The following is a 25,356-nucleotide window of genomic DNA, read 5'->3' on the forward strand; positions in this document are numbered from 1 at the left end:
TATGTACACAAAGAAGCTATAAATCATAATTACTAAAGCAGACAAGCAACTACAATGTATTAGAGGATGATATTTACAATATAATTTATTATATACAGAGTGATTGACTTAAATTCTTGAGTAATAATTTCCTTACCTGGTGCATTTTCACCTTTTTCATGCAGGAACATCATAGGAATTTAGGCTCCTATATATGGTCACAATGCCTGTTACCTTAATTTTGAGTAACTGGTGAATCCCGATGAGATAATGATTTTTGTATATCTATCGGTGCACAGCAGGATAACAACCAGAAATATAATAGGGGTGTATATGCAATGATTACTGCAGAAAGTGTACTTTGTTTCCTCAGAATAACTTTACAGGCAGCCTCAATTTGATCCAGATTTTTAATGTGTTAAATATGAGATTTCATAAAGCAGGAAACATTCCAATTGCTATGCTAATTACTTTATATTATTGAAAGGCAAAGGATTCCTAATGAGAAATATAAATATACTACATTCAGGACAAAGATATACGCCCAAAGGATTTCAATGTTAAAAATAAATATCTTCAAGGTTCAACATTAGAAAAGTAGGGAATGGTTACATAAAATATGATCTATCTATAGACTATTGCAGAGACACTAAAAATTATGCTCATGGCATGGTTTTAGAAGTCAGGATGGTATAACCTTTACGGGGCAGGGAGTGGCTGCCAGGGGGATGAGGGGTCTTCTGGGGTGCTGTTTATACAGACGTGTTCACTTTATGAAAATCTGTCAAGTTATATTCATTTGACATGTGCACTTTTCTGTCTGTTATACTTCAATAAAAATTAAACTTAAAAAAATGAAATATACTACAACCAGAAAATCTGTCTGTACTATGATCGGTCAAGACATATCGTACCAAGTCATGAGATGACAAGGGAGTAATGGTCTCTGAGCATCTAAATGTTAAACATTTCAGAGATAGAAAAAAGTGGAGGCTATAAGTAGGTGGCAAATCTTAGGCACTCAGCCTTTTTATTTACACTTCATTCATAACTACTCTTGTGATATGCATCACCATTCATGTCTACACTGATAAAACAACTGCCAGTTTAATTAACAATATTTTAAAGACTTTTCTTCTCTTTTGAGAATGGCTTGTTTGGAAAACTCGATTGCTTTGAAATTGACCTTGGCTTCTTACCCATATCACTTGAATTAGTATCAAACTGAGTGGTCTTCTGAAAGTTCTGAGATAGCCTTAAGGTAGCTTGCTCCGCAGCATGTATCAGTTTTGTAAGATGAGTTCTTCTACGGTTTGTAGATAACTTGTCCCAAACTATAAATGTATCCTTTTTAACCAAATTATTCACAGTTTTTACAAATTCCTGTTGAAAAAAAAAGTGTATCTTTTAAAAATGTTGCACTTTTACATTAATCACAAATGTAAGGAAAAGTTTAAGCCTCAATTATATTGAGTTAAAGCTCAACATACTTACAGTAAGAGTTGAATTAGAAAGGGTGTCCTTGGCCGAATTCGTGCTATTCGTATAACCCAGTAATGGGGATGATTCAGCTAATATTTCTATATATGTAATTATATCCGTCGGTGAAAGATCTTTCACAGAATTTCTATAGACTTCTTGTAGCAAAGCCACAGGTTCTTCTATGTGCCTAATCTGAACAAAAATGAGTCCAGAGAAAGGAAACCAGTTTAAAGCACTACTAGATCTTTTCAAGAATAAATGTTGCATGATAAATATGTTCTGAGTTTTTTTTCTCTTATACATTAATAAGTTATCAGACTACACCTAAACCATAACACAAAGCAATGAAACCTGAAATTATTTACAAAGGATTAGCAAATAGCTTAAAAGGCCTAGAAGTTACTTCAGAAAGGCAATACATATTTGAATTTATCATTTTAAAGTTAATTAAAATAAACTATAACTTAATTTGAATTAGATTTTAATTAACCAGAGAAATTTTTCTACATGATAAAATGGCAATTTGCTTTTACCTCATTGTTAGTGAGTCATGTGAGACTCACACTTCTAATCTCAGGACAGTAATTTTATGAATGTCCTACTTTGTTTACTCTTTACAATAGTATTTACTTTGGTGTACAAAATCTAGTTGCATTCAGCTATGTCTCCTTAGAATTTGAAAATGGCCTGGGGTCAAAGTGTGTTTTTACTATTTTATCCATCCAATTTCTTTACATGCTGAAAATAACTTTCCAGTCTACCGAATAGTGAAAAAGTAACAAATTAAATATGTAAGTCTTCTTCAGTACTTTGGGGATTTTCAAATTAATCCTATCAAGTACTTAGATCTCTATGTAAACAGTTTCAACTCTACATGAAGATCAACTGCTTGTTACTCTTTTTAAAAAAAGTGACTTTGGAAAGATTTAAACTGAAACCAAAACGTCAAAATAGAGCGTATTTTTAATTCAATACCTTTACTCACTTTTGTTAAAGTTTTATTAATATTTGCCGCAATACAGATATTATCTAAATGGCAGTCTGGATTCACAATTTCTGTAGAAAAAAAGATTATATATTAAGTCTTAAAAAATATTTTTTCCTAAGATAATTATATTGATTCCAGTGATTTTGCTCACCTATTTAGACATTAAAAACATGCTTATCATTTGAGTTTCATTTTCGTTTATTTTATTCATGAAAATTCATTTATTTAAAATTTTTCATTATTTATTATTTTAAAATTTTATTCATAATAAAAATTCATTTATTTTTATTCATTAAAATACAATATTTTATGGAAAATAGAAAATTGTAGTTACCCTAAGGAAACAGGGTATGGTAATTACATAAAACATGTGGTCTACATCTTCCATTAAATAAAACTGTAACTTTTCTTATTCCATTTTATAGATAAAGGACTACTAGCACATTTCTTGGAAGATGTAGTTCTTTGATACTTCACAACCGTGTAGTACATATTTTATATAGTGCTTTGATAATACATAAAATTTAATAATATAATTTACCTTGGCAATAAGTGCCATCATTAGGTGTGAACTGTGAGTTTCCTGTGGATGTATGATAACCTTCCTTGCAGGAGCAGTTATATCCACCATCCACATTTTTACACATTGCATGATCACCACAGGCAAATGATTCACTGCATTCATCTATATCTGGGAATATTTGAAAAATTAAAATTTTAATTTAGTGCTCATATAGTTGCTACCTTGTTGATAATAGTATTACATACAGTTAGTGATTTCACATCAAATTTTACAAGAAAGCAAGAAAAATTCCATCATTTGGAAAATGACAGAGCAAACTTAGCTGCATATATATTTTTAACTTTGATTTGGTCAATCCATTTTGACAATATATTGAAAATGTTATTCATAGACCAACACTTGAATTGTTTTCTGAATAGCATGATTCATCAACAAAGTCATTAGAGTAATTTCAATCATTGATGATGTAATATTTATTCCTAATTAAAGACCTAATTTTAAAAATACATTTAGAATTCTTTGTTTTCTAGTATTAAATTAAATTGATTGTAACAACTCAGTTTAGAGTAATCTGGAGGGCAAAAAGGAGTAGCCCATTTTCTTTCCAAAGCCTCATTTTTCCATATAAGTAAACCTAAAAATTAAGATGTAGCAGAATGTATGATTCAACCCCCTTAAAATTTTACCAGAACGTATTATTTTTGTTCAGGTTATATTTTACTGTGATTCTTAATACATGGTCATCAAAGGTAAAGTAACAAACTGTATAGAATTAAGTCTTAGATTTTCAGTAGCTATATATCAAAGCTACAATAAAAGTGGTAAGTTATAAACTCACATAATTTATATTCTTAATTTAAAATTTTATATACTATAATGGGCCTCCCTGGTGGCGCAAGTGGTTGAGAGTCCGCCTGCCGATGCAGGGGATACGGGTTCGTGCCCCGGTCTGGGAGGATCCCATATGCCGCGGAGCGGCTGGGCCCGTGAGCCATGGCCGCTGAGCCTGCGCGTCCGGAGCCTGCGTGTCCGGAGCCTGTGCTCCGCAACGGGGGAGGCCACAGCAGTGAGAGGCCCGCATACCGCAAAAAAAAAAAAAAAAAAAAAAAAAAAAAAAAAAAATTTATATACTATAATGAATAGTGAAATATGTCTTAAGTTATAAATACAGAATAAATACTCTGCCAGTAGGCAGAGTTCCAATAGGGAATGATTCCAAGGAACTGAAGAGTCCAGATCATTACCTTAAACTAATGTAAAGATTTTTGTGCTCCTAGCCTAGTCCTGACATTTTAGAGCTTCTCTATGTTAGATTAATGCATTAATCTGTAATCTTGCATATACAATTTGATTTTTTAAAGACTCATAGAGTGGCACAATCCTGTTTGCCATAATAAGGGGGAGTAATCAAAGTCCAAGTAAAATGTCATCTAGCGAGTTATCTGAAATGTAGCTGATCCTCATTTCTCATTTTAAAAATGCAATAATGGCACACACACACAAAAAACCCCATTAAACCTCACACCACCAGAAACTGGAACTGACATTAAGTCTCTTGTCAGTTCTTGAAGAAATTTCCATTAGCTAAGAAGGTGTGGATTTAGGAAGACTATTAACTACCTGAAAAAGAGGTAGAAAACCCCTTGTTCTTCTGCCAAGTCTTCATAGTCACGATCTGTACTACCTAGAAGTCCAAGTTCTCTACTTTTAAATAAACAAATGCTGCCCTAGCACCCTCACCCTCTTCCTTGAATTTCTATATATATATGTGTGTGTTCATAAACTGCCACTAAACACAAGAAAAGGACAGAAATAAAGGAGGGGGTGATAGTAGGTTGGCTCTTGGGATTTGGAGAATCATTAGCAAAAACATTCCAGGTTGAGCTGAAGTAAAGAAGTCAGGTGGGAGGGCAGACTAGAATTATTATTTTTCATGAGATCAATGAAATGAGAAAAAAATATGAGAAAGCAAAAGACTAGTCTTTTGTGGAGCAATGCGGAAGAAGTCATTTGTGCAGTACCCAAATGTGGATAATACCCCAGTGAAGTGTGAAGAGATCCATGAAGTATCATAAATAGAATAACTTATTTCATGGGAAAGAAAGTTATGTTCTCTGAATACCCCCACTTCATATTTTCAGATACCTTCTATGGCTAACTGAAAATGAAGTGTTGATTTCTCCCAATTTCAAAATCATTCAAAAGTGCAACTTCTCTTGGGAACTTTGTCCTAAGCCCAATCTCTCAGCAACATACCTATCTTAGCTTTACAAACTCCATTTGCATCCTCCCTCGTGCAATTTGGACACAGGCTTACAGAGTCTTGGTGTTCTTGACGGTTTCAGTTTTCCCCTGTGCATCCTCCATACCCTGAGGTCCTTATGTTGGGGTCTCTGCTCTGGTTCCAGCCCTCCCAGCACCCACTCAGCTGTCTGCTATCCCAGCACATCAGCTTTGGACCAACTAGGGTATTTCAGCTTCTGAATTCACCAAGTGATAGAGTGTTAACCTGTAAAAATAATGAGGTCATACCCTGGGAGATAAACATTTGAGATTAAGATTATGCAAATTTTTATATTCTGACTCCAAATATTCTAAAAGAATATTAATCACCCTACCAAAGTAATGTTCTTCAAACCTTAATCATCCTTAGTGAAAGACATGTTTTCTAAATTGTTTATACTTTCCTTGTTTATATTATTGTTTCTCTAATTTTTACTAAAATGTAGACATGAGGTTTGCTGAATTTGATATCCTTCTCACTCTGGGCCTCAGTAGTAGAACTTACTGAGTTTAACCTAGTACAGGTACAGAGTGTGACTACCACAACTGGCTGTGTGTCAGGGTGGTCAAAGAGCTTCCACTATCCTTAGAATATCACTCTATGCCTCCTTGCTACCTAGTAATATAAAGAGATTCATAAAATACTGAAAGAGTATCCCAGGCCCAAAAGGGATGAAACTGGCTTAGCCAAAATGAATGTGACTGCCGTTTTACATCGAGATCCATACTAACATCTCTTGCAATTTCTTGTAGGGCCTAATTGAATCTAATAAAGCAACTATGTATCCTCCTTCCTACAGGCAAAGGCCCTGTAGAAGACCTTAATTCAAATCTTGATTCTAATACTCATTAGCTCTGTGACCTTGGGTAGTATTATAAAAATACTCTTAACTCAGAAGAGTTCTTTTTCATAGCCAATGAAGAAATGTATGTAGAGGTGTTTGGAGGGGTGCCTAAGATATAGTAGGTACCTGATATTGTAATTGGGAATCAGGTCCAGTGATTCTACTCATATTGTGTGTTTTCTTAATAGCAGGAGCCCTGTGAGTATGTAGGTTTGGAGAAAACACATTGATAATGAGTGTCTCATTAAATTGCCATGTTTTGGTACTCCCTAGAGCTGTAAAAGACAGAAAGAACCCCTTCCTCCATTTTCATGAAAGCTAAATTGCTGCTGTATAATTATTTCAGTCAGGCTAGAATTGACAAACTATATTTAATAACTGATCCACTTTTTCCACAACCAACCTAACACTCAACACTAATAACTCGATTTCACTAAATGTAAGTACATCATAACACACATTTCCTTGTTTTGCATGTCAAAAAATTCATTTGCTACTTTTTCATTAATAAGGTTATGCTTGTTTTTCATGTCTACAATGAGCCAACCCAGCAGTATTTTATCATAATCTTCTTTCAAAACATGATCATATGATTGTTTTGATTTTTATAATTTTCACCAATAACTGAATTTTCTAATGTTGTTTAACTCATACACTGAAAAGATACAATGTTCAATTAGTGGAAGCAATTTGCAAAAACAAAATTGAATGTTAATATTATTCAAAGCCAGAAAAAAAATCTGTACTTACCAGGGTACCTAAGGCAATAGGACATAAAAAATTACAAGTAGTGAACACTGCTCTTAAGCACACAGAAAACATGAAGAAGCTCTTGGGTTCTACTCATTTGATTTTGGGAGAGTCACTGTACCATTGGATGCCTCAGTTTCCCCACTTGTGAAATGTGAGTCTAGAACAAGTTCTCTTGGGAGCTGGGTGCCAGAAGTTCTGTTTTACTCTGATTCCAAGGAGAAGAAAAATAGGCTGGATGCTAAATCTCACTCAAAGCCTTCTGCAATGAAATTACCTCATCCATGGAAAATAGTATTTGAATATAGACTAAAGATATAGAATTTTGCTAGGGTCATTTCTTGCTCAGTACTGGAGTTTTTCATTATGTTTTGTTCATATTTTCTGTTTCTTCCTGGTTCAGTCTTGGAAGCTTACACCTTTCTAAGAATTTGTCCATTTCTTCCAGATTGTCCATTTTGTTCGCATAGAGTTGCTTGTAGTAGTCTCTTAGGATGCTATGTATTTCTGTGGTGTCTGTTGTAACTTCTTTTTCATTTCTAATTTTATTGATTTGAGTCCTCTCCTTTTTTCTTGATGAGTCTGGCTAATTGTCAATTTTGTTTATCTTCTCAAAGAACCAGCTTTTAGTTTTATTGATCTTTGCTATTGTTTTCTTTGTATCTATTTATTTCTGTTCTGATCATTATGATTTCTTTCCTTCTGCTAACTTTGGGGTTTGTTTTGTTCTTCTTTCTCTAGTTCCTTTAGGTGTACAGTTAGATTGTTTACTTGAGATTTTTCTTGTTTCTTGAGGTAGGCTTGTATAGCTATAAACTTCCCTCTCAGAACTGCTTTTGCTGCATCCCATAGGTTTTGGATCATCGTGTTTTCATTGTCATTTGTCTCTAGGTATTTTTTGATTTCCTTTTTGAGTTCTTCAGTGATCTCTTGGTTATTTAGTAACATATTGTTTAGCCTCCATGTGTTTGTGTTTTTTATGTTTTTTTCCCTGTAATTCATTTCTAATCTCATAGCATTCTGGTCAGAAAAGATGCTTGATATATCAATTTTCTTAAATTTACTGAGGCTTGATTTGTGACCCAAGATGTGATCTATCCTGGAGAATGTTCCATGCGCACTTGAGAAGAAAGTGTAATCTGTGGTTTTTGGATGGAATGTCCTATAAATATCAATTAAATCTATCTGGTCTATTGTGTCATTTAAAGCTTCTGTTTCCTTATTTATTTTCTTTTTGGATGATCTGTCCATTGGTGTAAGTGAGGTGTTAAAGTCCCCCACTATTATCGTGTTATTGTCAAGTTCCTCTTTTAGAGCTGTTAGCAGTTGCCTTATGTATTGAGGTGCTCCTATGTTGGGCGCATATATATTTATAATTGTTATATCTTCTTCTTGGATTGATCCCTTGATCATTATGTAGTGTCCTTCCTTGTCTCTTGTAACATTCTTTATTTTAAAGTCTATTTTATCTGATATTTGTATAGCTACTCCAGCTTTCTTTTGATTTCCATTTGCATGGAATATCTTTTTCCATCCCCTCACTTTCAGTCTGTATGTGTCCCTAGGTCTGAAGTGGGTCTCCTGTAGACAGCATATATATGGGTCTTGTTTTTGTATCCATTCAGCAAGCCTGTGTCTTCTGATTGGAGCATTTAATCTATTCATGTTTAAGGTAATTATCAATATGTATGTTCCTATGACCATTTTCTTAATTGTGTTGGGTTTGTTTTTGTAGGTCCTTTTCTTCTCTTGTGTTTCCCACTTAGAGAAGTTCCTTTTGCATTTGTTGTAGAGCTGGTTTGGTGGTGCTGAATTCTCTTAGCTTTTGCTTGTCTGTAAAGCTTTGATTTCTCCATGGAATCTGAATGAGATCTTTGCCGGGTAGAGTAATCTTGGTTGTAGGTTCTTCCTTTCATCACTTTAAGTATATCATGACACTCCCTTCTGGCTTGAAGAGTTTCTGCTGAGAAATCAGCTGTTAACCTTATGGGAGTTCCCTTGTATGTTATTTGTCATTTTTCCCTTGCTGCTTTCAATAATTTTTCTTTGTCTTTAATTTTTGCAAATTTGGTTACTATGTGTCTCAGTGTGTTTCTCCTTGGGTTTGTCCTGTATGGGACTTGCTGCGCTTCCTGGACTTGGGTGACTATTTCCCTTCCCATGTTAGGGAAGTTTTCTACTATAATCTCATCAAATATTTTTGCTGGTCATTTCTCTCTCTCTTCTTCTTCTGAGACCCTTATAATGCAAATGTTGTTGCATTTAATGTTGTCCCAGAGCTGTCTTAGGCAGTCTTCATTTCTTTTCATTCTTTTTTCTTCATTCTGTTCTGCAGCAGTGAATTCCACCATTCTGTCTTCCAAGTCTGTTATCTGTTCTTCTGCCTCAGTTATTCTGCTATTGATTCCTTCTAGTGTAGTTATTTTTTTTTTAATTATCCTTTATTTGTAGTTTACCTTGAATTACTCTGGTAACCTATTGAGGTTTTTTTTTTTTTCTCCAATTCACGCTGTCTTGGCGCACGTACATGTCACCAGCTTTTTTTTTTTTTTTTTTTAATTTATGGCTGTGTTGGGTCTTCGTTTCTGTGCAAGGGCTTTCTCTAGTTGTGGCAAGCGGGGGCCACTCCTCATCACGGTGCGCGGGCCTCTCACCATCGCAGCCTCTCCCGTTGCGGAGCACAGGCTCCAGACGTGCAGGCTCAGTAATTGTGGCTCACGGGGCCAGCCGCTCCGTGGCATGTGGGATCTTCCCAGACCAGGGCTCGAACCCGTGTGTCCGGCATTGGCAGGCGGACTCTCAACCACTGCGCCACCAGGGAAGCCCCTAGTGTAGTTTTCATTTCAGTTATTGTATTGTTTATCTCTGTTTGTTTGTTCTTTAATTCTTCTAGGTCTTTGTTAAACATTTCTTGCATCTTCTCGATATTTGCCTCCATTATTTTTCTGAGGTCCTGGATCATCTTCACTATCATTATTCTGAATTCTTTTTCTGGAAGGTTGCCTATCTCCACTTCATTTAGTTGTTTTTCTGGGGTTTTATCTTGTTCCTTCATCTGGTATATAGCCCTGTGCCTTTTCATCTTGTCTATCTTTCTGTGAATGTGGTTTTTGTTCCACAGGCTGCAGGATTGTAGTTCTTCTTGCTTCTTCTGTCTGTCCTCTGCTGCATGAGGCTATCTAAGAGTCTTGATGGGAGGGACTGGTGGTGGGTAGAGCTGTTGTTCTGGTGGGCAGAGGTCAGTAAAACTTTAATCCACTTGACTCTTGATGGCTGGGACTGGGTTCCCTCCCTGTTGGTTGTTTGGCCTGAGGCAACCCAACACTGGAGCCTATCTGGGCTCTTTGGTGGGGCTAATGGCAGACTCTGGGAGGGCTCACGCCAAGAAGTACTTCCCAGATCTTCTGCTGCCAGTGTCCTTGTCCCCACAGTGAGCCACAGCCACCCTCCGCCTCTGCAGGAGACCCTCCAACACTAGGAGGTAGGTCTGGTTCAGTCTCATATGGGGTCACTGCTCCTTCCCCTGAGTCCCAATGCACACACTACTTTGTGTGTGCCCTCCAAGAGTGGAGTCTCTGTTTCCCCCAATCCTGTCAAAGTCCTGCAATCAATTCCCACTAGGCTTCAAATCTGATTCTCTAGGAATTCCTCCTCCCATTGCCAGACCCCCAGGTTGGGAAGCCTCGCGTGGGGCTAAGAACCTTCACTCCAGTGGGTGAACTTCTGTAGTATAAGTGTTCGCCAGTCTGTGAGTCACCCACCCACCAGTTATGGGATTTGATTTTACTGTGATTACGCCCCTCCTACCATCTCATTGTGGCTTTTCCTTTGTGTTTGGATGTGGGGTATCTTTTTTGGTGAGTTCCAGTGTCTTCGTGTCGATGATTGTCCAGAAGCTAGTTGTGATTCTGGTGTTCTCGCAAGAGGGAGTGAGAGCATGTCCTTCTACTCTGCCATCTTGGTTCCTCCTCATTATGTTTTTATAGAGGTTCTTAATGACTATAATTACCAGACATGTCAAATTTAAGGATCAGCTAAACTTTCAAATCAGAAACAATATACTACAAGGTGATACAGTAATGTAAAAAGGAAATAGAATTATGGTTCTCTGTTCAAATTCCCTGAGGATTATCACAGTGCACAAGGAAAATTACTATAGGACTAGGAAAAAAAAAAAGGAAAAGAAATAGCTGTTCTCATTCTGAAAAAAGTTTAATCTTTAAGGGAAACAAAACTGGTGAGAAATAACAATTTTCCAGAGAATGACTTTTTTCACCGAATAATCCATCAAACAAAACAGGTAGAAATTGAAGGACTCAATATTGGGTATTGGGTTTTAATCTAAGTTATTGTTTACTGATTACTTAAAATAGCTAAAAGGGGAATTTAGCAAAAATGTAGGGCCCTTCCACAGTATCTCAATAATAATTGAGTACTGGGAGAAAGAGTCTTATATTACAAATATAGTAAAACCCCATAAAATGTTGGCTTTCAATTATCTTTGTGTGTGTTTTTTCCCTGTATCTGTGATTGATTTTTTTCTAAACAGGAATTCTTTAGTTTTAAGGAATACAGAGAGAGAAATATATATCCCTTTGTGAACTGAGGTGTATTAAAAGTAAACATGATCAGATGAAAAGACAGATGTCTTCTAGAGACAAGAGAGAATGGAGAGAACAGTTAAAATTGTATTAAATTCCAGTGATTAAGATGATATAAGTTGCATTTCTTCATTAACTAGAGCTTTTCTAGTAAAGCTTATACAGCTACATAGTTTGAACTTATCTACTAAAGATAAAGTGGGCAAACATTATATAACATTCTAAAACTAGAGACAAGAGTTTAGGTTTGAGAAGAACAAAGAGTGGGGTACTATGTTTTCTGGGAAAATTCTAATTTCTCACATATATTGTAATGCTATAATCCAATAAAAAATTTTGCTGCAAACAATAAAGACAAAATTATAATTCAACAGAAATAGCATTATTTTCTCATGTTTTAACTCATTTATGCCCTTGTAAAGTTGATCCACTGCATTTGCATGATCCAGATTCATGTGAGATTTAAATGGCCACCCATTTAAGACTTCTGTGGAAATACCAATGGCTTTCTAGATACAAGACTGTGATTCTAATCTTCCCTTTATCCTAAATGTGTGAATCTGGAATAGCTCTTCACTTCCCTTGGCTATAATATGAGAATAAAATCTACCTGGTTTATGTAGCAGAGAAAATGCTGTGAACCATAAATACACAAGACAATTTCTTTGATACAGACATTTCACTGATAAATTGTCTTCGAACATTATCTCCTGACTATCATGTGTGTTAATGATAACATTGCCAGACTTCTCCTTAGCTCACTGATGATAATCTCACTAGAAGCTCATCAAAGGCTTTAGTGTGATCTATATTGATTCAGACATCTCTCGTTCTTCTAATTATGGAAAGTAGAAGCAGCACCTTACTCCTGCCCATGTTGCATGTACAGTCCTGGGTTCAAGTCTCATATCTACCCCTGGTTATGTAATTAACTCTCAGGGCCTTGGTTCATCTGTTAATTTGGTAGATTATTATCAATCATGATTATACTAGCTGTTGGTAAACTGGACAATTTCTTAGAAACCATGAATAAGATGATTCATAATTTATTTTCAAAGTTAAAGTCTTTGGCTCCAGAGAATTTGTCTCTGAAATTTCTATGCAATTATTTTTTCTCAGACTATAGGATCTGATAAATCAAGTGTGTGACCAAAATACAACAGAAGGACATTAAAAAAAATCTAGGTACTCTCTTCAGACTCACAATATTTCACTTAGGGATTGAATTGAAATTAATAACCCTCCAGAAGACATTTTAGTGAATCTGAGATGATTTTCTAAATAGGGCTCTAGTGTTTAGAAAAACAGAATGCAGACCTTATGTGTGACAAACTTTTGGCAGGCAGCAGTAAAAGCACTAGGACAATTTTTTCACAAGTAATGTTTTCCTGAACACTTTCTAGGAAAATGTAGGGCCCATCTCAGAGTTCATATTTATATAAGCATCAATATCTGGTGATACCAATGATAATTTTCTAGAGTGAATATATTACTTTAAAGTGTAAACATTTATTCTGCTGCTTGCCACCATGCTAGATCTCATAAGTTCACGATTTATTTATTTATTTATTTGTAAACTGGTTGATATTCTCAAAAAAAATAATCTCTTTTTCTTATACCCTTGAAAAATATACCATAGTGACTGACACCATACTGGAGAATTAAGGGAATTAATGAAGTTTTTGATAGTATTAACAACGGGGTACAATCAAGGACTGACAGAATTTGGTTTGAATATTATTTAATCTCTGGAGGTATAAGCAATAAGAGATAGGTACAAATTTTAAGTTAGACAGTTGAATTTACCTATGCAGATGGTTCCATCATTAGTAATAAACTTGTCTTGGTTACTGCTGGATCTGAAACCAGGTGCACACATACAGTAGTAACTTCCTTCTGTGTTCGTGCAGTTAGCATTTTCACCACAGGACTGCGTTAAATTTCCACACTCATTATCATCTGTGGACATATCAATTTAAAACATTATTTTTATATAATTGAGATGAATTCCTGGTTTCCATCAGTTTTGGGGAATTTTGCCTGTTAAATAGTTTAAGGTATGTGATGTTTATTTCTAAGAAAAGTTAATAATAAGAATCCTGAGCTGGAGGAAGGTGGCGGAAGAGTAAGACGCGGAGATCACCTTCCTCCCCACAGATACATCAGAAATTCATCTACACGTGGAACAACTCCTACAGAACACCTACTGAACGCTGACAGAAGACCTCAGACCCCCCAAAAGGCAAGAAACTCCCCACATACCTGGGTAGGACAAAAGAAAAAAGAATAAACAGAGACAAAAGGATAGGGACAGGACCTGCACCAGTGGGAGGGAGCCGTGAAGGAGGAAAGGTTTCCACACACTAGAAGCCCCTTCGCGGGCGGAGACTGCAGGTGGAGGAGGGGGAAAGCTTCGGAGTAGCGGAGGAGAGCACAGCAACAGGGGTGTGGAGGGCAAAGCAGAGATATTCCAGCACAGAGGATCGGTGCCCTCAGGCACACACCAGCCCGAGAAGCTTGTCTGCTCGGCCGCCGGGGCGGACGGGGCGGGGAGCTGAGGCTCGGGTATCGGGTTTCAGTCGGAGCGCAGGGAGAGGACTGGGGCTGGCGGCAGGAAGAGAGCCTGAAGGGGTTAGTGCACCACGGCTAGCCCGGAGGGAGTCCGGGGAAAAAGTCTGGAGCTGCCGAAGAGGCAAGAGACTTTTTCTTCCCTTTTGTTTCCTGGTGCGCGAGGAGAGGGCATTAAGAGAGCTGCTTAAAGAAGCACCAGAGACGGGCGTGAGCCGCGGCTAAAGGCGCGGACCCCGGAGACGGGCGTGGGACGCTGGGGCTGCTGCTGCCGCCGCCACCACAAGGTCTGTGTGCGAGCGCAGGTCACTGTCCACCCCGCCTTCCAGGGAGACTGTGCACCCCGTCACTGCCGGGGTCCCGGGACCCAGGGACGGCTTTCCCGGGAAAGTGCACGGAACGCCTCGGGCTGGTGCAACGTCACGCCGGCCTCTGCCGCCGCAGGCCCGCCCCACACTGCGCGCCCCTCCCTCCTCTCTGCCTGAGTGAGCCAGAGCCCCCGAATCAGCGGCTCCTTTAAACCCGTCCTGTCTGAGCGAAGAACGGACGCCCTCCGGCGACCTACGCGCAGAGGCGGGGCCAGGTCCAAGGCTGAGACCCGGGAGCTGTGAGAGCAGAGAAGAGACAGAGAAATCTCTCAGTGCAGCCTCGGAGGCAGCGGATTAAAGCTCCACGGTCTACTTGATGTGCCCTGCGTCTGTGGAGTGCATGAATGGACAGCGAATCATCCTAAATTGAGGAGGTGGACTTTGAGGACAAGATTTAAGACTTTTCCCCGTTTTCCTCTTTTTACAACGAATTATCCCAAATTAAGGAAGTGGACTTAGAGACCAAGATTTCAGACTTTTCCCCCTGTTCTTCTTTTTACAACGAATTATCCCAAATTGAGGAGGTGGACTTTGAGAGCAAGATTTTTGATTTTTCCCCCTGCTCTCTTTTTGTGAATGTGTATGTGTAGGCTTCTGCGTGAGATTTTCTCTGTATAGCTTTGCTTCCACCATATGTTCCAGGGTTCTATCTGTCCGTTTTTTTTTTCAATAATTACTTTTTAATTGTAATAACGCTACTATATTTTATACTTTATTCTATTTTACTTTACCTGCTCTTTCTTTTTTTCCTACCTTCCCTTCCCCCCTCCCTCCCTCCGGCCCTCCTTTCCTTCTTTCTCTCTTTCTTTCCTTCCTCCCTCCCTCTCTCCCTTCTTCCTTTCACTCTTTCTTTTTATTTCCTTCCTCCCTCCCTCCCTCCCTCCTGTCTGTCTTTCTTTCCTTCGTCACTCCCTCCCACCCTTCTTCCTTTCACTCTTTCTTTTTCTTTCCTTCTTCCCTCCATCCCGTCTTTCTTTCTTTCTTTGCTTCCTCCCTCCCTCCCTCCCTCCCTTCTTCCATTCACTCTTTCTTTTTCTTTCCTTCCTCCCTCCCTCCCTCCTTTCATTCTTTCCGTATTTCCTCCCTCCCTCCCTCCTTTCTTTCTTTCTTCCTTCCTTCCTTCCTTTCCTTCTTCCTTTCTTTCTCTCTCTCTTTCTTTCTTCTACTAATTCTTTCTTTCTACTTTTTCTCCCTTGTATTCTGAGCCGGGTAGATGAAAGGCTCTTGGTTCTGCAGCCAGTAGTCAGTGCTGTGCCTCTGAAGTGGGAGAGCCAACTTCAGGACACGGGTCCACCAGAGACCTCACAGCTTCACATAATATCAAGCGGCGAAAATCTCCCAGAGATCTCCATCTCAACACCAGCACCCAGCTTCACTCAACGACCAGCAAGCTGCAGTGCAGGTCACCCTGTGCCAAGAAACTAACAAGACAGGAACACAACCCCACCCATTAGCAGAGAGGCTGCTTAAAAACATAATAAGACCACAGGCACCCCAAAACATACCACCAGACGTGGACCTGTCCACCAGAAAGACAAGATCGAGCTTCAACCACCAGAACACAGGCACTAGTCCCCCCCCACCAGGAAGCCTACACAACCTACTGAAACAACCTTAGCCACTGGGGACAGACACCAAAAACAATGGGAACTACGAATCTGCAGCCTGCAAAAAGGAGACCCCAAACATAGGAACATAAGCAAAATGAGAAGACAGAAAAACACACAGCAGGTGAAGGAGCAAGATAAAAAACTACCACATCTAACAAATGAAGAGGTAATAGGTAGTTTACCTGAAAAAGAATTCAGAATAATGATAGTAAAGATGATCCAAGATTCTATATCCATGATCCAAAATCTTGGAAATAGAATAGACAAAATGCAAGAAACAGTTAACAAGGACCTAGAAGAACTACAGATGAATCAAGCATCGATTAAAAACACAATAAATGAAATGAAAAATACTCTAGATGGGATCAATAGCAGAATAACTGAGGCAGAAGAACGGATAAGTGAGGTGGAAGATAAAATAGTGGAAATAACTGATGCAGAGCAAAATAAAGAAAAAAGAATGAAAAGAACAGAGGACAGTCTCAGAGACCTCTGGGACAACATTAAATGCACCAACATTCGAATTATAGGGGTTCCAGAAGAAGAAGAGAAAAAGAAAGGGACTGAGAAAATATTTGAAGAGATTATAGTTGAAAACTTCCCTAATACGGGAAAGGAAATAGTTAATCAAGTCCAGGAGGCACAGAGAGTCCCATACAGAATAAATCCAAGGAGAAATACGCCAAGACACATATTAATCAAACTGTCAAAAATTAAACACAAAGAAATCATATTAAAAGCATCAAGGGAAAAAAAAAACGAATAACACACAAGGGAATCCCCATCAGGTTAAAAGCTGATCTCTCAGCAGAAACTCTACAAGCCAGAAGGGAGTGGCAGGACATAATTAAAGTGTTGAAGGAGAGAAACCTGCAACCAAGATTACTCTACCCAGCAAGGATCTCCTTCAGATTTGATGGAGAAATTAAAACGTTTACAGACAAGCAAAAGCTGAGAGAGTTCAGCACCACCAAACCAGCTTTACAACAAATGCTAAAGGAACTTCTGTAGGCAAGAAACACAACAGAAGGAATATACCTACAATAACGAACCCAAAGCAATTAAGGAAATGGGAATAGGAACATACATATTGATAATGACCTTAAATGTAGATGGACTAAATGCTCCCACCAAAAGACACAGATTGGCTGCATGGATACAAAAACAAGACCCATATATATGCTGTCTACAAGAGACCCACTTCAGACCTAGAGACACATACAGATTGAAAGTAAGAGGATGGAAAAAGATATTCCATGCAAATGGAAATCAAAAGAAAGCTGGAGTAGAAATTCTTATATCAGACAAAATAGACTTTAAAATAAAGACTACTAGAAGAGACAAAGAAGGACACTACATGATGATCAAGGGATCGATCCAAGAAGAAGATATAACAATTGTAAATATTTATGCACCCAACATAGGAGCACCTCAATACATAAGGCAAATACTAACAGCCATAAAAGGGGAAATCGACAGTAACACACTCATAGTAGGGGACTTTAACACCCCACTTTCACCAATGGACAGATCATCCAAAATGAAAATAAATAAGGAAACACAAGCTTTAAATGATACATTAAACAAGATGGACTTAATTGATAGTTATAGGACATTCCATCCAAAAACAACAGAATACACATTTTTCTCAAGTGCTCATGGAACATTCTCCAGGATAGATCATATCTTGGGTCACAAATCAAGCCTTGGTAAATTTAAGAAAACTGAAATTGTATCAAGAATCTTTTCTGACCACAATGCTATGAGACTAGATATCAATTACAGGAAAAGAGCTGTAAAAAATACAAACACATGGAGGCTAAACAATACACTACTCAATAACAAAGTGATCACTGAAGAAATCAAAGAGGAAATAAAAAAAAATACCTAGAAGCAAATGGCAATGGAGACATGACGACCCAAAACCAATGGGACGCAGCAAAAGCAATTCTAAGGGGGAAGTTTATAGCAATACAATCCCACCTTAAGAAACAGGAAACATCTCGAGTAAACAACCTGACCCTGCACCTAAAGCAATTAGAGAAAGAAGAACAAAAAATCCCCAAAGTTAGCAGAAGGAAAGAAATCATAAAGATCAGATCAGAAATAAATGAAAAAGAAATGAAGGAAACGATAGCAAAGATCAACCAAACTAAAAGCTGGTTCTTTGAGAAGATAAACAAAATTGACAAACCATTAGCCAGACTCATCAAGAAAAAAAGGGAGAAGACTCAAATCAATAGAATTAAAAATGAAAAAGGAGAAGTAACAACTGACACTGCAGAAATACAAAAGATCATGAGAGATTACTACAAGCAACTCTATGCCAATAAAATGGACAACCTGGAAGAAATGGACAAATTCTTAGAAATGCACAACCTGCTAAGACTGACTCAGGAAGAAATAGAAAATATGAATAGACCAATCACAAGCACTGAAATTGAAACTGTGATTAAAAATCTTCCAACAAACAAAAGCCCAGGATCAGATGGCTTCACAGGCAAATTCTATCAAACATTTAGAAAAGAGCTAACATCCATCCTTCTCAAACTCTTCCAAACAATTTCAGAGGAAGGAACACTCCCAAACTCATTCTACGAGGCCACCATCACCTTGACACCAAAACCAAGCAAGGATGTCACAAAGAAAGAAAACTACAGGCCAATATCACTGATGAACATAGATGCAAAAATCCTCAACAAAATACTAGCAAACAGAATCCAACAGCACATTAAAAGGATCATACACCATGATCAAGTGGGGTTTATTCCAGGAATGCAAGGATTCTTCAATATACGCAAATCAATCAATGTGATACACCATATTAACAAATTGAAGGAGAAAAACAATATGATCATCTCAATAGATGCAGAGAAAGCTTTCGACAAAATTCAACACAAATTTATGATAAAATGCCTGCAGAAAGTAGGCATAGAGGGAAGTTTCCTCAATATAATAAAGGCCATATATGACAAACCCACAGCCTACATTGTCCTCAATGGTGAAAAACTGAAACCATTTCCACTAAGATCAGGAACAACACAAGGCTGCCCACTCTCACCACTCTTATTCAACCTACATTTGGAAGTTTTAGCCACAGCAATCAGAGAAGAAAAGGAAATAAAAGGAATCCAATTTGGAAAAGAAGAAGTAAAGCTGTCACTGTTTGCAGATGACATGATACTATACATAGAGAATCCTAAAGATGCTACCGAAAAACTACTAGAATTAATCAATTCATTTCATAAAGTAGCAGGATACAAAATTAATGCACAGAAATCTCTGGCATTCCTGTACACTAATGATGAAAAATCTGAAAATGAAATCAAGAAAAAACTCCCATTTACCATTGCAACAAAAAGAATAAATTATCTAGGAATAAACCTACCTAAGGAGACAAAAGACCTGTATGCAGAAAATTATAAGACACTGATGAAAGAAATTAAAGATGATACAAATAGATGGAGAGATATACCATGTTCCTGGATTGGAAGAATCAATATTGTGAAAATGACTCTACTACACAAAGCAATCTACAGATTCAATGCAATCCCTATCAAACTACCACTGGCATTTTTCACAGAAATAGAACAAAAAATTTCAAAATTTATTTGGAAAAACAAAAGACCCCGAATAGCCAAAGCAATCTTGAGAATGAAAAACGGAGCTGGAGGAATCAGGCTCCCTGACTTCAGACTATACTACAAAGCTACAGTAATCAAGACAGTGTGGTACTGGCACAAAAACAGAAAGATAGATCAGTGGATCAGGATAGAAAGCCCAGAGATAAACCCACACGCATATGGTCAACTTATCTTTGATAAAGGAGGCAGGAATATACAGTGGAGAAAGGACAGCCTCTTCAATAAGTGGTGCTGGGAAAACTGGACAGGGACATGTAAAAGTATGAGATTAGATCATTCCCTAACACCATACACAAAAATAAGCTCAAAATGGATTAAAGACCTAAATGTAAGGCCAGAAACTATCAAACTCTTAGAGGAAAACATAGGCAGAACACTCTATGACATAAATCACAGCAAGATCCTTTTGGACCCACCTCCTAGAGAAATGGAAATAAAAACAAAGATAAACAAATGGGACCTAATGAAACTTCAAAGCTTTTGCACAGCAAAGGAAACCATAAACAAGACCAAAAGACAACCCTCAGAATGGGAGAAAATATTTGCATATGAAGCAACTGACAAAGGATTAATCTCCAAAATTTATAAGCAGCTCTTGCAGCTCAATAGCAAAAAAACAAACAATCCAATCCAAAAATGGGCAAAAGACTTAAATAGGAATTTCTCCAAAGAAGATATACAGACTTCCAACAAACACATGAAAGAATGCTCAACATCATTAATCATTAGAGAAATGCAAATCAAAACTACAATGAGATATCATCTCACACCAGTCAGAATGGCCATCATCAAGAAATCTAGAAACAATAAATGCTGGAGAGGGTGTGAAGAAAAGGGAACACTCTTGCACTGCTGGTGGGAATGTGAATTGGTACAGCCACTATGGAGAACAGTATGGAGGTTCCTTAAAAACTACAAATAGAACTACCATGTGACCCAGCAATCCCACTACTGGGCATATACCCTGAGAAAACCATAATTCAAAAAGAGACGTGTACCGAAATATTCATTGCAGCTCTATTCACAATAGCCAGGAGCTGGAAACAACCTAAGTGTCCATCATCGGATGAATGGATAAAGAAGATGTGGCACATATATACAATGGAATATTACTCAGCCATAAAAAGAAACGAAACTGAGCTATTTGTAATGAGGTGGATAGACCTAGAGTCTGTCATACAGAGTGAAGTAAGTCAGAAGGAGAAAGACAAATGCCTTATGCTAACACATATATATGGAATTTAAAAAAAATGTCATGAAGAACGTAGGGGTAAAACGGGAAAAAAGACACAGACCTACTTGAGAATGGACTTGAGGATATGGGGAGGGGGAAGGGTAAGCTGTGACAAAGCGAAAGAGAGGCATGGACATATATACACTACCAAACGTAAGGTAGATAGATAGTGGGAAGGAGCCGCAGAGCACAGGGAGATCAGCTCGGTGCTTTGTGACCGCCTGGAGGGGTGGGATAGGGAGGGTGGGAGGGAGGGAGATGCATGAGGGAAGGGATGTGGGAACAGATGTATATGTATGACTGATTCACTTTGTTATAAAGCAGAAACTAATAAAAAAAATAAGAAGAAGAATCCACATTCCAGGTACTTCCTTGGTGGTCCAGTGCTTAAGAATCCACCTTCCAATGCAGGGGACGTGGGTTTGATCCTTGGTTGGAGAACTGAACTCCCACATGCTGTGGGGCAACTAAGCCCACACACTCTAGAGCCCGTGTGCCACAACTAGAGAGATGCCTGCATGCTGCAACGAAGAGCCAGCGTGCTGCAACTAAGACCTGACACAGCCAAATAAATAAATAAATTAATAAATTAATTAATTTAAAAAGAAGAATCCACATTCCATACTTGGTTATTCTTGTTTAAATGTGAAACCTCTGCAGTTGCAAAAGCAAAATAGAATCTCTTACTTCAAAAACACTAAACATAGCTATTGAATCTATATTGGATTATTTTTCAAATTTTTACATATATTTAATGATTATAATGTCAATGAATATGTTATTTGTGAAATTATAATACTGTTTATAATCAGTCAAAAGCATACCATAAGTTAAAAATGAAAAATCAGAGATTACACATTGATATACTCTAATCATGTGCCATTTATTTTTGTCACTTACTCCCCAGAAGGATTTTGTGTTACCAGGTTTGCATCCCTTCATTTATTCATTAATGTATTCATTCATTATCATATGTATTGTACTGTATATGGAAGAGTACACAAATACAAAAAAAAATTACATGATGATCCGTAGTCCTTACTCTTATACTCTTATACTGTAATTTATCAGAAAAGATATATATAGGTTCATAAACCTTTTTTAAAAATCAGAAAGCAGATTTATATTATCTGTCAAATAAATGAAATAGAAAACAAGTGTCTCTCAGAAGTGATTATGAGGGGCTGGAGGAGACATTAGATCCTCCTGTGGGCTGAACTGTGTCTCCCAAAAAGATATACTCAAGTCCAAATCCCCAGTGTCTGTGAGCGTATTGGGAAACAGGACCTTTGCAGATATAATCAAGTTAAGATGAGGTCATTCTAAATTAGCAGCGCCCCAAGAGTGGTGTCCTTATACTATGTAGGAAATTCAGACATGGAGCCACAGAGGAGAAGACGATGTGAAGGCAGAGCCAGAAACTGAAGTGATGCAGCTACAAGCCAAGGAAAGCCGAGGACACCTAACAACCACTAGAAGCTAGAAAGGCATAAGCAAAGATTCTGTCCTAGACCCTTTGAAGGGAGCATGGACCTTCCAACCCCTGGATTTCAGACTTCTGGCCTCTAGAACTGTGAGAGAACAAATCTGTGGTGTTTCCAGCCACCACGTTTGTGTTAGTTTCTTAGCACAGCCCTAGGAAACTAACAGACCCAAACTGGCTAATTTAAGGTAGATAAGTATTGGTTAGACAGAGAGAAGGAAATCACTAAGAGGAAAGCAACATTTTGGGCAAACATGCAAGCCTAAGGGTGATTGAGATGTTTCTGAAGGTAGAGGGAACCCTAATCAGGGACACAGGGAGAAATTATAGGGGGATAGTGGTACGAGTTGAGTTTGGAAAATGTCTTGAATTTCTATTCTCCATTTTAATCAAACCAAGGTTAATTTATTTTAAAAGGATGATTTGTATAACATTTAATTTAAACACAGCTTACTGAACATGTATATTGATAACTAGGGGTTGGAGATTTTCCTAAATGTTATATAAATACTAATTCACTTAATCCTTACATAAGTTCTAGGAAGCAGGTACCATTATTATTCTCTTAACTGATGAGGACAATAAGCCATAGAGAGGAAATGTAACTTGTCAAGGTCAAACAGCCACTTAATTACAGAGCCATAGTTTGGTCCAAAGCCTGACCTCTTAACTGTTGCATCCTGCTGCCTCTGTGAGAATCATTTTAAAAAGCAAATATATAAGATAAGAATGTATCTAATGGATTATGGGTCTATTTTGAGAGAAGAAAAGATATTGAGGTAGAGATTTCAGAAGGAAAATAGAAACTATTTGTATTCTATCTCTAATGTAAAATTTATTTCCACTTAATCATTTTCAAACATTATAGGTATAAGTATAGAAGTTAATATATGACAGACAACTAGAGGTGAATTCCTCTCTCTCTTTTTTTTTAATGATTACTATGGGCAGTCAGGTAAGATTTGCAAATCGTATCCTTTCAATATATTCAACCTATACAGCTCTATTCCATAATTTTATTTTAATATTTATATGTTCTAACACTTTCACTTATTACATTAATTATAATAGGCCAACTGCTACAAATATATCCCAACATGTAGTGATTCAGCACAATGAAAGATTATTTGCTGCTTTAGTCAGAGGCCAAGGTTAGTGTTCAGGTCGATGGTGTGGCTTCTCCCACAGTGGTTCAGGGACCCAGACTCTACTTTTGGCACAAGACCGTTTCAATTGCTTGGAAAAACCAGTTCATGAGAAAACTGGTCAGTCCACAAGAAGAAAGATCATTTTCTCCAATGTCTAGAGCAAAGCTAGGCCAAGCCTCTCACCTTATATTTTTTCATGTTATGGCATCAGGTCTCTTTTCACTTTCCCACGGGCACCTCTTTTGGGTTCAATCCCTTGTCCCTTTGAAAGTTCTAATTCCCAGCATGTGACCTGATTTATTCTTGGATGAGTAGAAAGGTAGAGCATCAAGAGAAGAGTTTTGAGCTCCCTTTAGAGGCCAACTACTTAGAGACATGTAAGTGCAAAGGTTGAGCTCTCAAAAAGGTTGTTTAGGCCAGGCAGGAGGGTAACTTAAAGTCTGACTCCACCAAGTGTCAGACAATAGAAGGTGGTGTGGCTTATGATATAAGGAAGTACATACCTCACTTAGAGGATTTCAAATTTTTTAAATTTGAAAAACATATTTAAAACTTTTTTTCACATTTAGCATTTGGTTAGACATTTGTCACCCCTAAGTTAAAGTGTATAAATTTTGGAGGAGTTAAGGAAAATTGCTGAAAACATGATAATCAAGTAAGAGAAATTATGAATGGCCATTATATAAAATGTTGAAGAGTTAATACTTTATTAACATGTGTGTATTATTAATTTATCTATTCTGTATACAGAGATATTATGCAACTCTTTATGACTATATGCACATATATACTGAGAAAGCAAACATATATGTCTATGTATGCATTCAAAATAAATTAGACCAGTTTATTAAAATTACCTGAGAGTATCTCACAAATTGACACACAAGAACCTAAATCAAGTTAAAGAAAAATATTTCACACACTTTGGGTTTGATTCAATCATTCAGTTACTCAAATATTTATGGAGTTTCCCAGTTCCCAAATGTGAGTATGTCTACACTGGGAAATAAGTAAAAATTAATCAGAAAGTCAGGATCTGTGCCCTGCTGTCAGAGTTCACATTCTAAAGCAAGTTAACATAGGAGCATGTAATTGAGTTCTTATTAAAATAAAAGTTTCAATTTTTATTTCAAAATTTGACTCCCTTCACTGCATACTGGGAGAAGTTTATATTAATTTTAAAAGAAATTGTGCTCTCAGATCAGTTATTGGTAATACAGAGAATGATGAAGATTGTATCCCTGTGGTCTATAGCTGCAAAAATGATATGCAAAAATACTGAGGAAAATAATTCACTAGGTCTGAGTTATTGGTCGAGTCTAAGAAAATGAGCCACTTTATATCACCTGATTGTGTTTCTAAATGTATCAATATGGTGTTTGACTCCAACATATTTTTAAGTCTTGGGTAACACATTAACTGGAAGGAAAAAACAAAGATTGACTCTGATTTTTGTGTTTCTCCCTACTATGTAGTTTTGAACACTTGACCTCTTAGCTTCCTTATCAAGAATTTGGAAATAAAAACATATTCTTATTTATCTCCCAATCTTCTGGACTGGATATACAATATAGGCGAATTCCCTAAATGGTCTGACTCCAATCTTGTTCCTTGAAATACCACTTATCTGAAAGTAACTGCCTCTGTCCCCCCAAGATAGTGGAGATAGGCAAAAAAATTATCTTTCTGAAGCAATATATAAATCTGAATTATTTAAATAGCTTTAAACTTCCCAGTGTTTAACTCCATAATAATTAAGTTTCAAGGAGAAAGTTTCTTTGAATGGGCACAATATAGGAAAACATATGTCTGCTTCTTTTGTGTTCTTACTTCCATTGTTTAAATCAATT

The 25,356-nt window shown here is 37.4% G+C and overlaps 1 protein-coding gene across 2 annotated transcripts in view; it reads right to left on the bottom strand.

Moving 5' to 3' along the window:
• ADGRL4 (adhesion G protein-coupled receptor L4) overlaps positions 1–25,356 on the bottom strand; it is a 136,713-nt gene that overhangs the window by 51,930 nt on the left and 59,427 nt on the right. The window contains exons 3-7 of one of the 2 annotated variants that reach the window (XM_060084768.1): positions 13,258–13,410; positions 2,991–3,140; positions 2,447–2,517; positions 1,474–1,653; positions 1,179–1,362 (exon numbers count right to left, since the gene is read on the bottom strand). In XM_060084768.1, the coding sequence (XP_059940751.1) occupies positions 1,179–1,362; positions 1,474–1,653; positions 2,447–2,517; positions 2,991–3,140; positions 13,258–13,410 (738 nt within the window). The remainder of the gene's footprint in view (positions 1–1,178; positions 1,363–1,473; positions 1,654–2,446; positions 2,518–2,990; positions 3,141–13,257; positions 13,411–25,356) is intronic. The other variant, XM_060084770.1, reaches the window with a different exon arrangement.

This window comes from Mesoplodon densirostris, chromosome 2 (genome assembly GCF_025265405.1).
Source record: "Mesoplodon densirostris isolate mMesDen1 chromosome 2, mMesDen1 primary haplotype, whole genome shotgun sequence".
In the NCBI taxonomy this organism is placed as follows: Eukaryota; Metazoa; Chordata; class Mammalia; order Artiodactyla; family Ziphiidae; genus Mesoplodon; species Mesoplodon densirostris.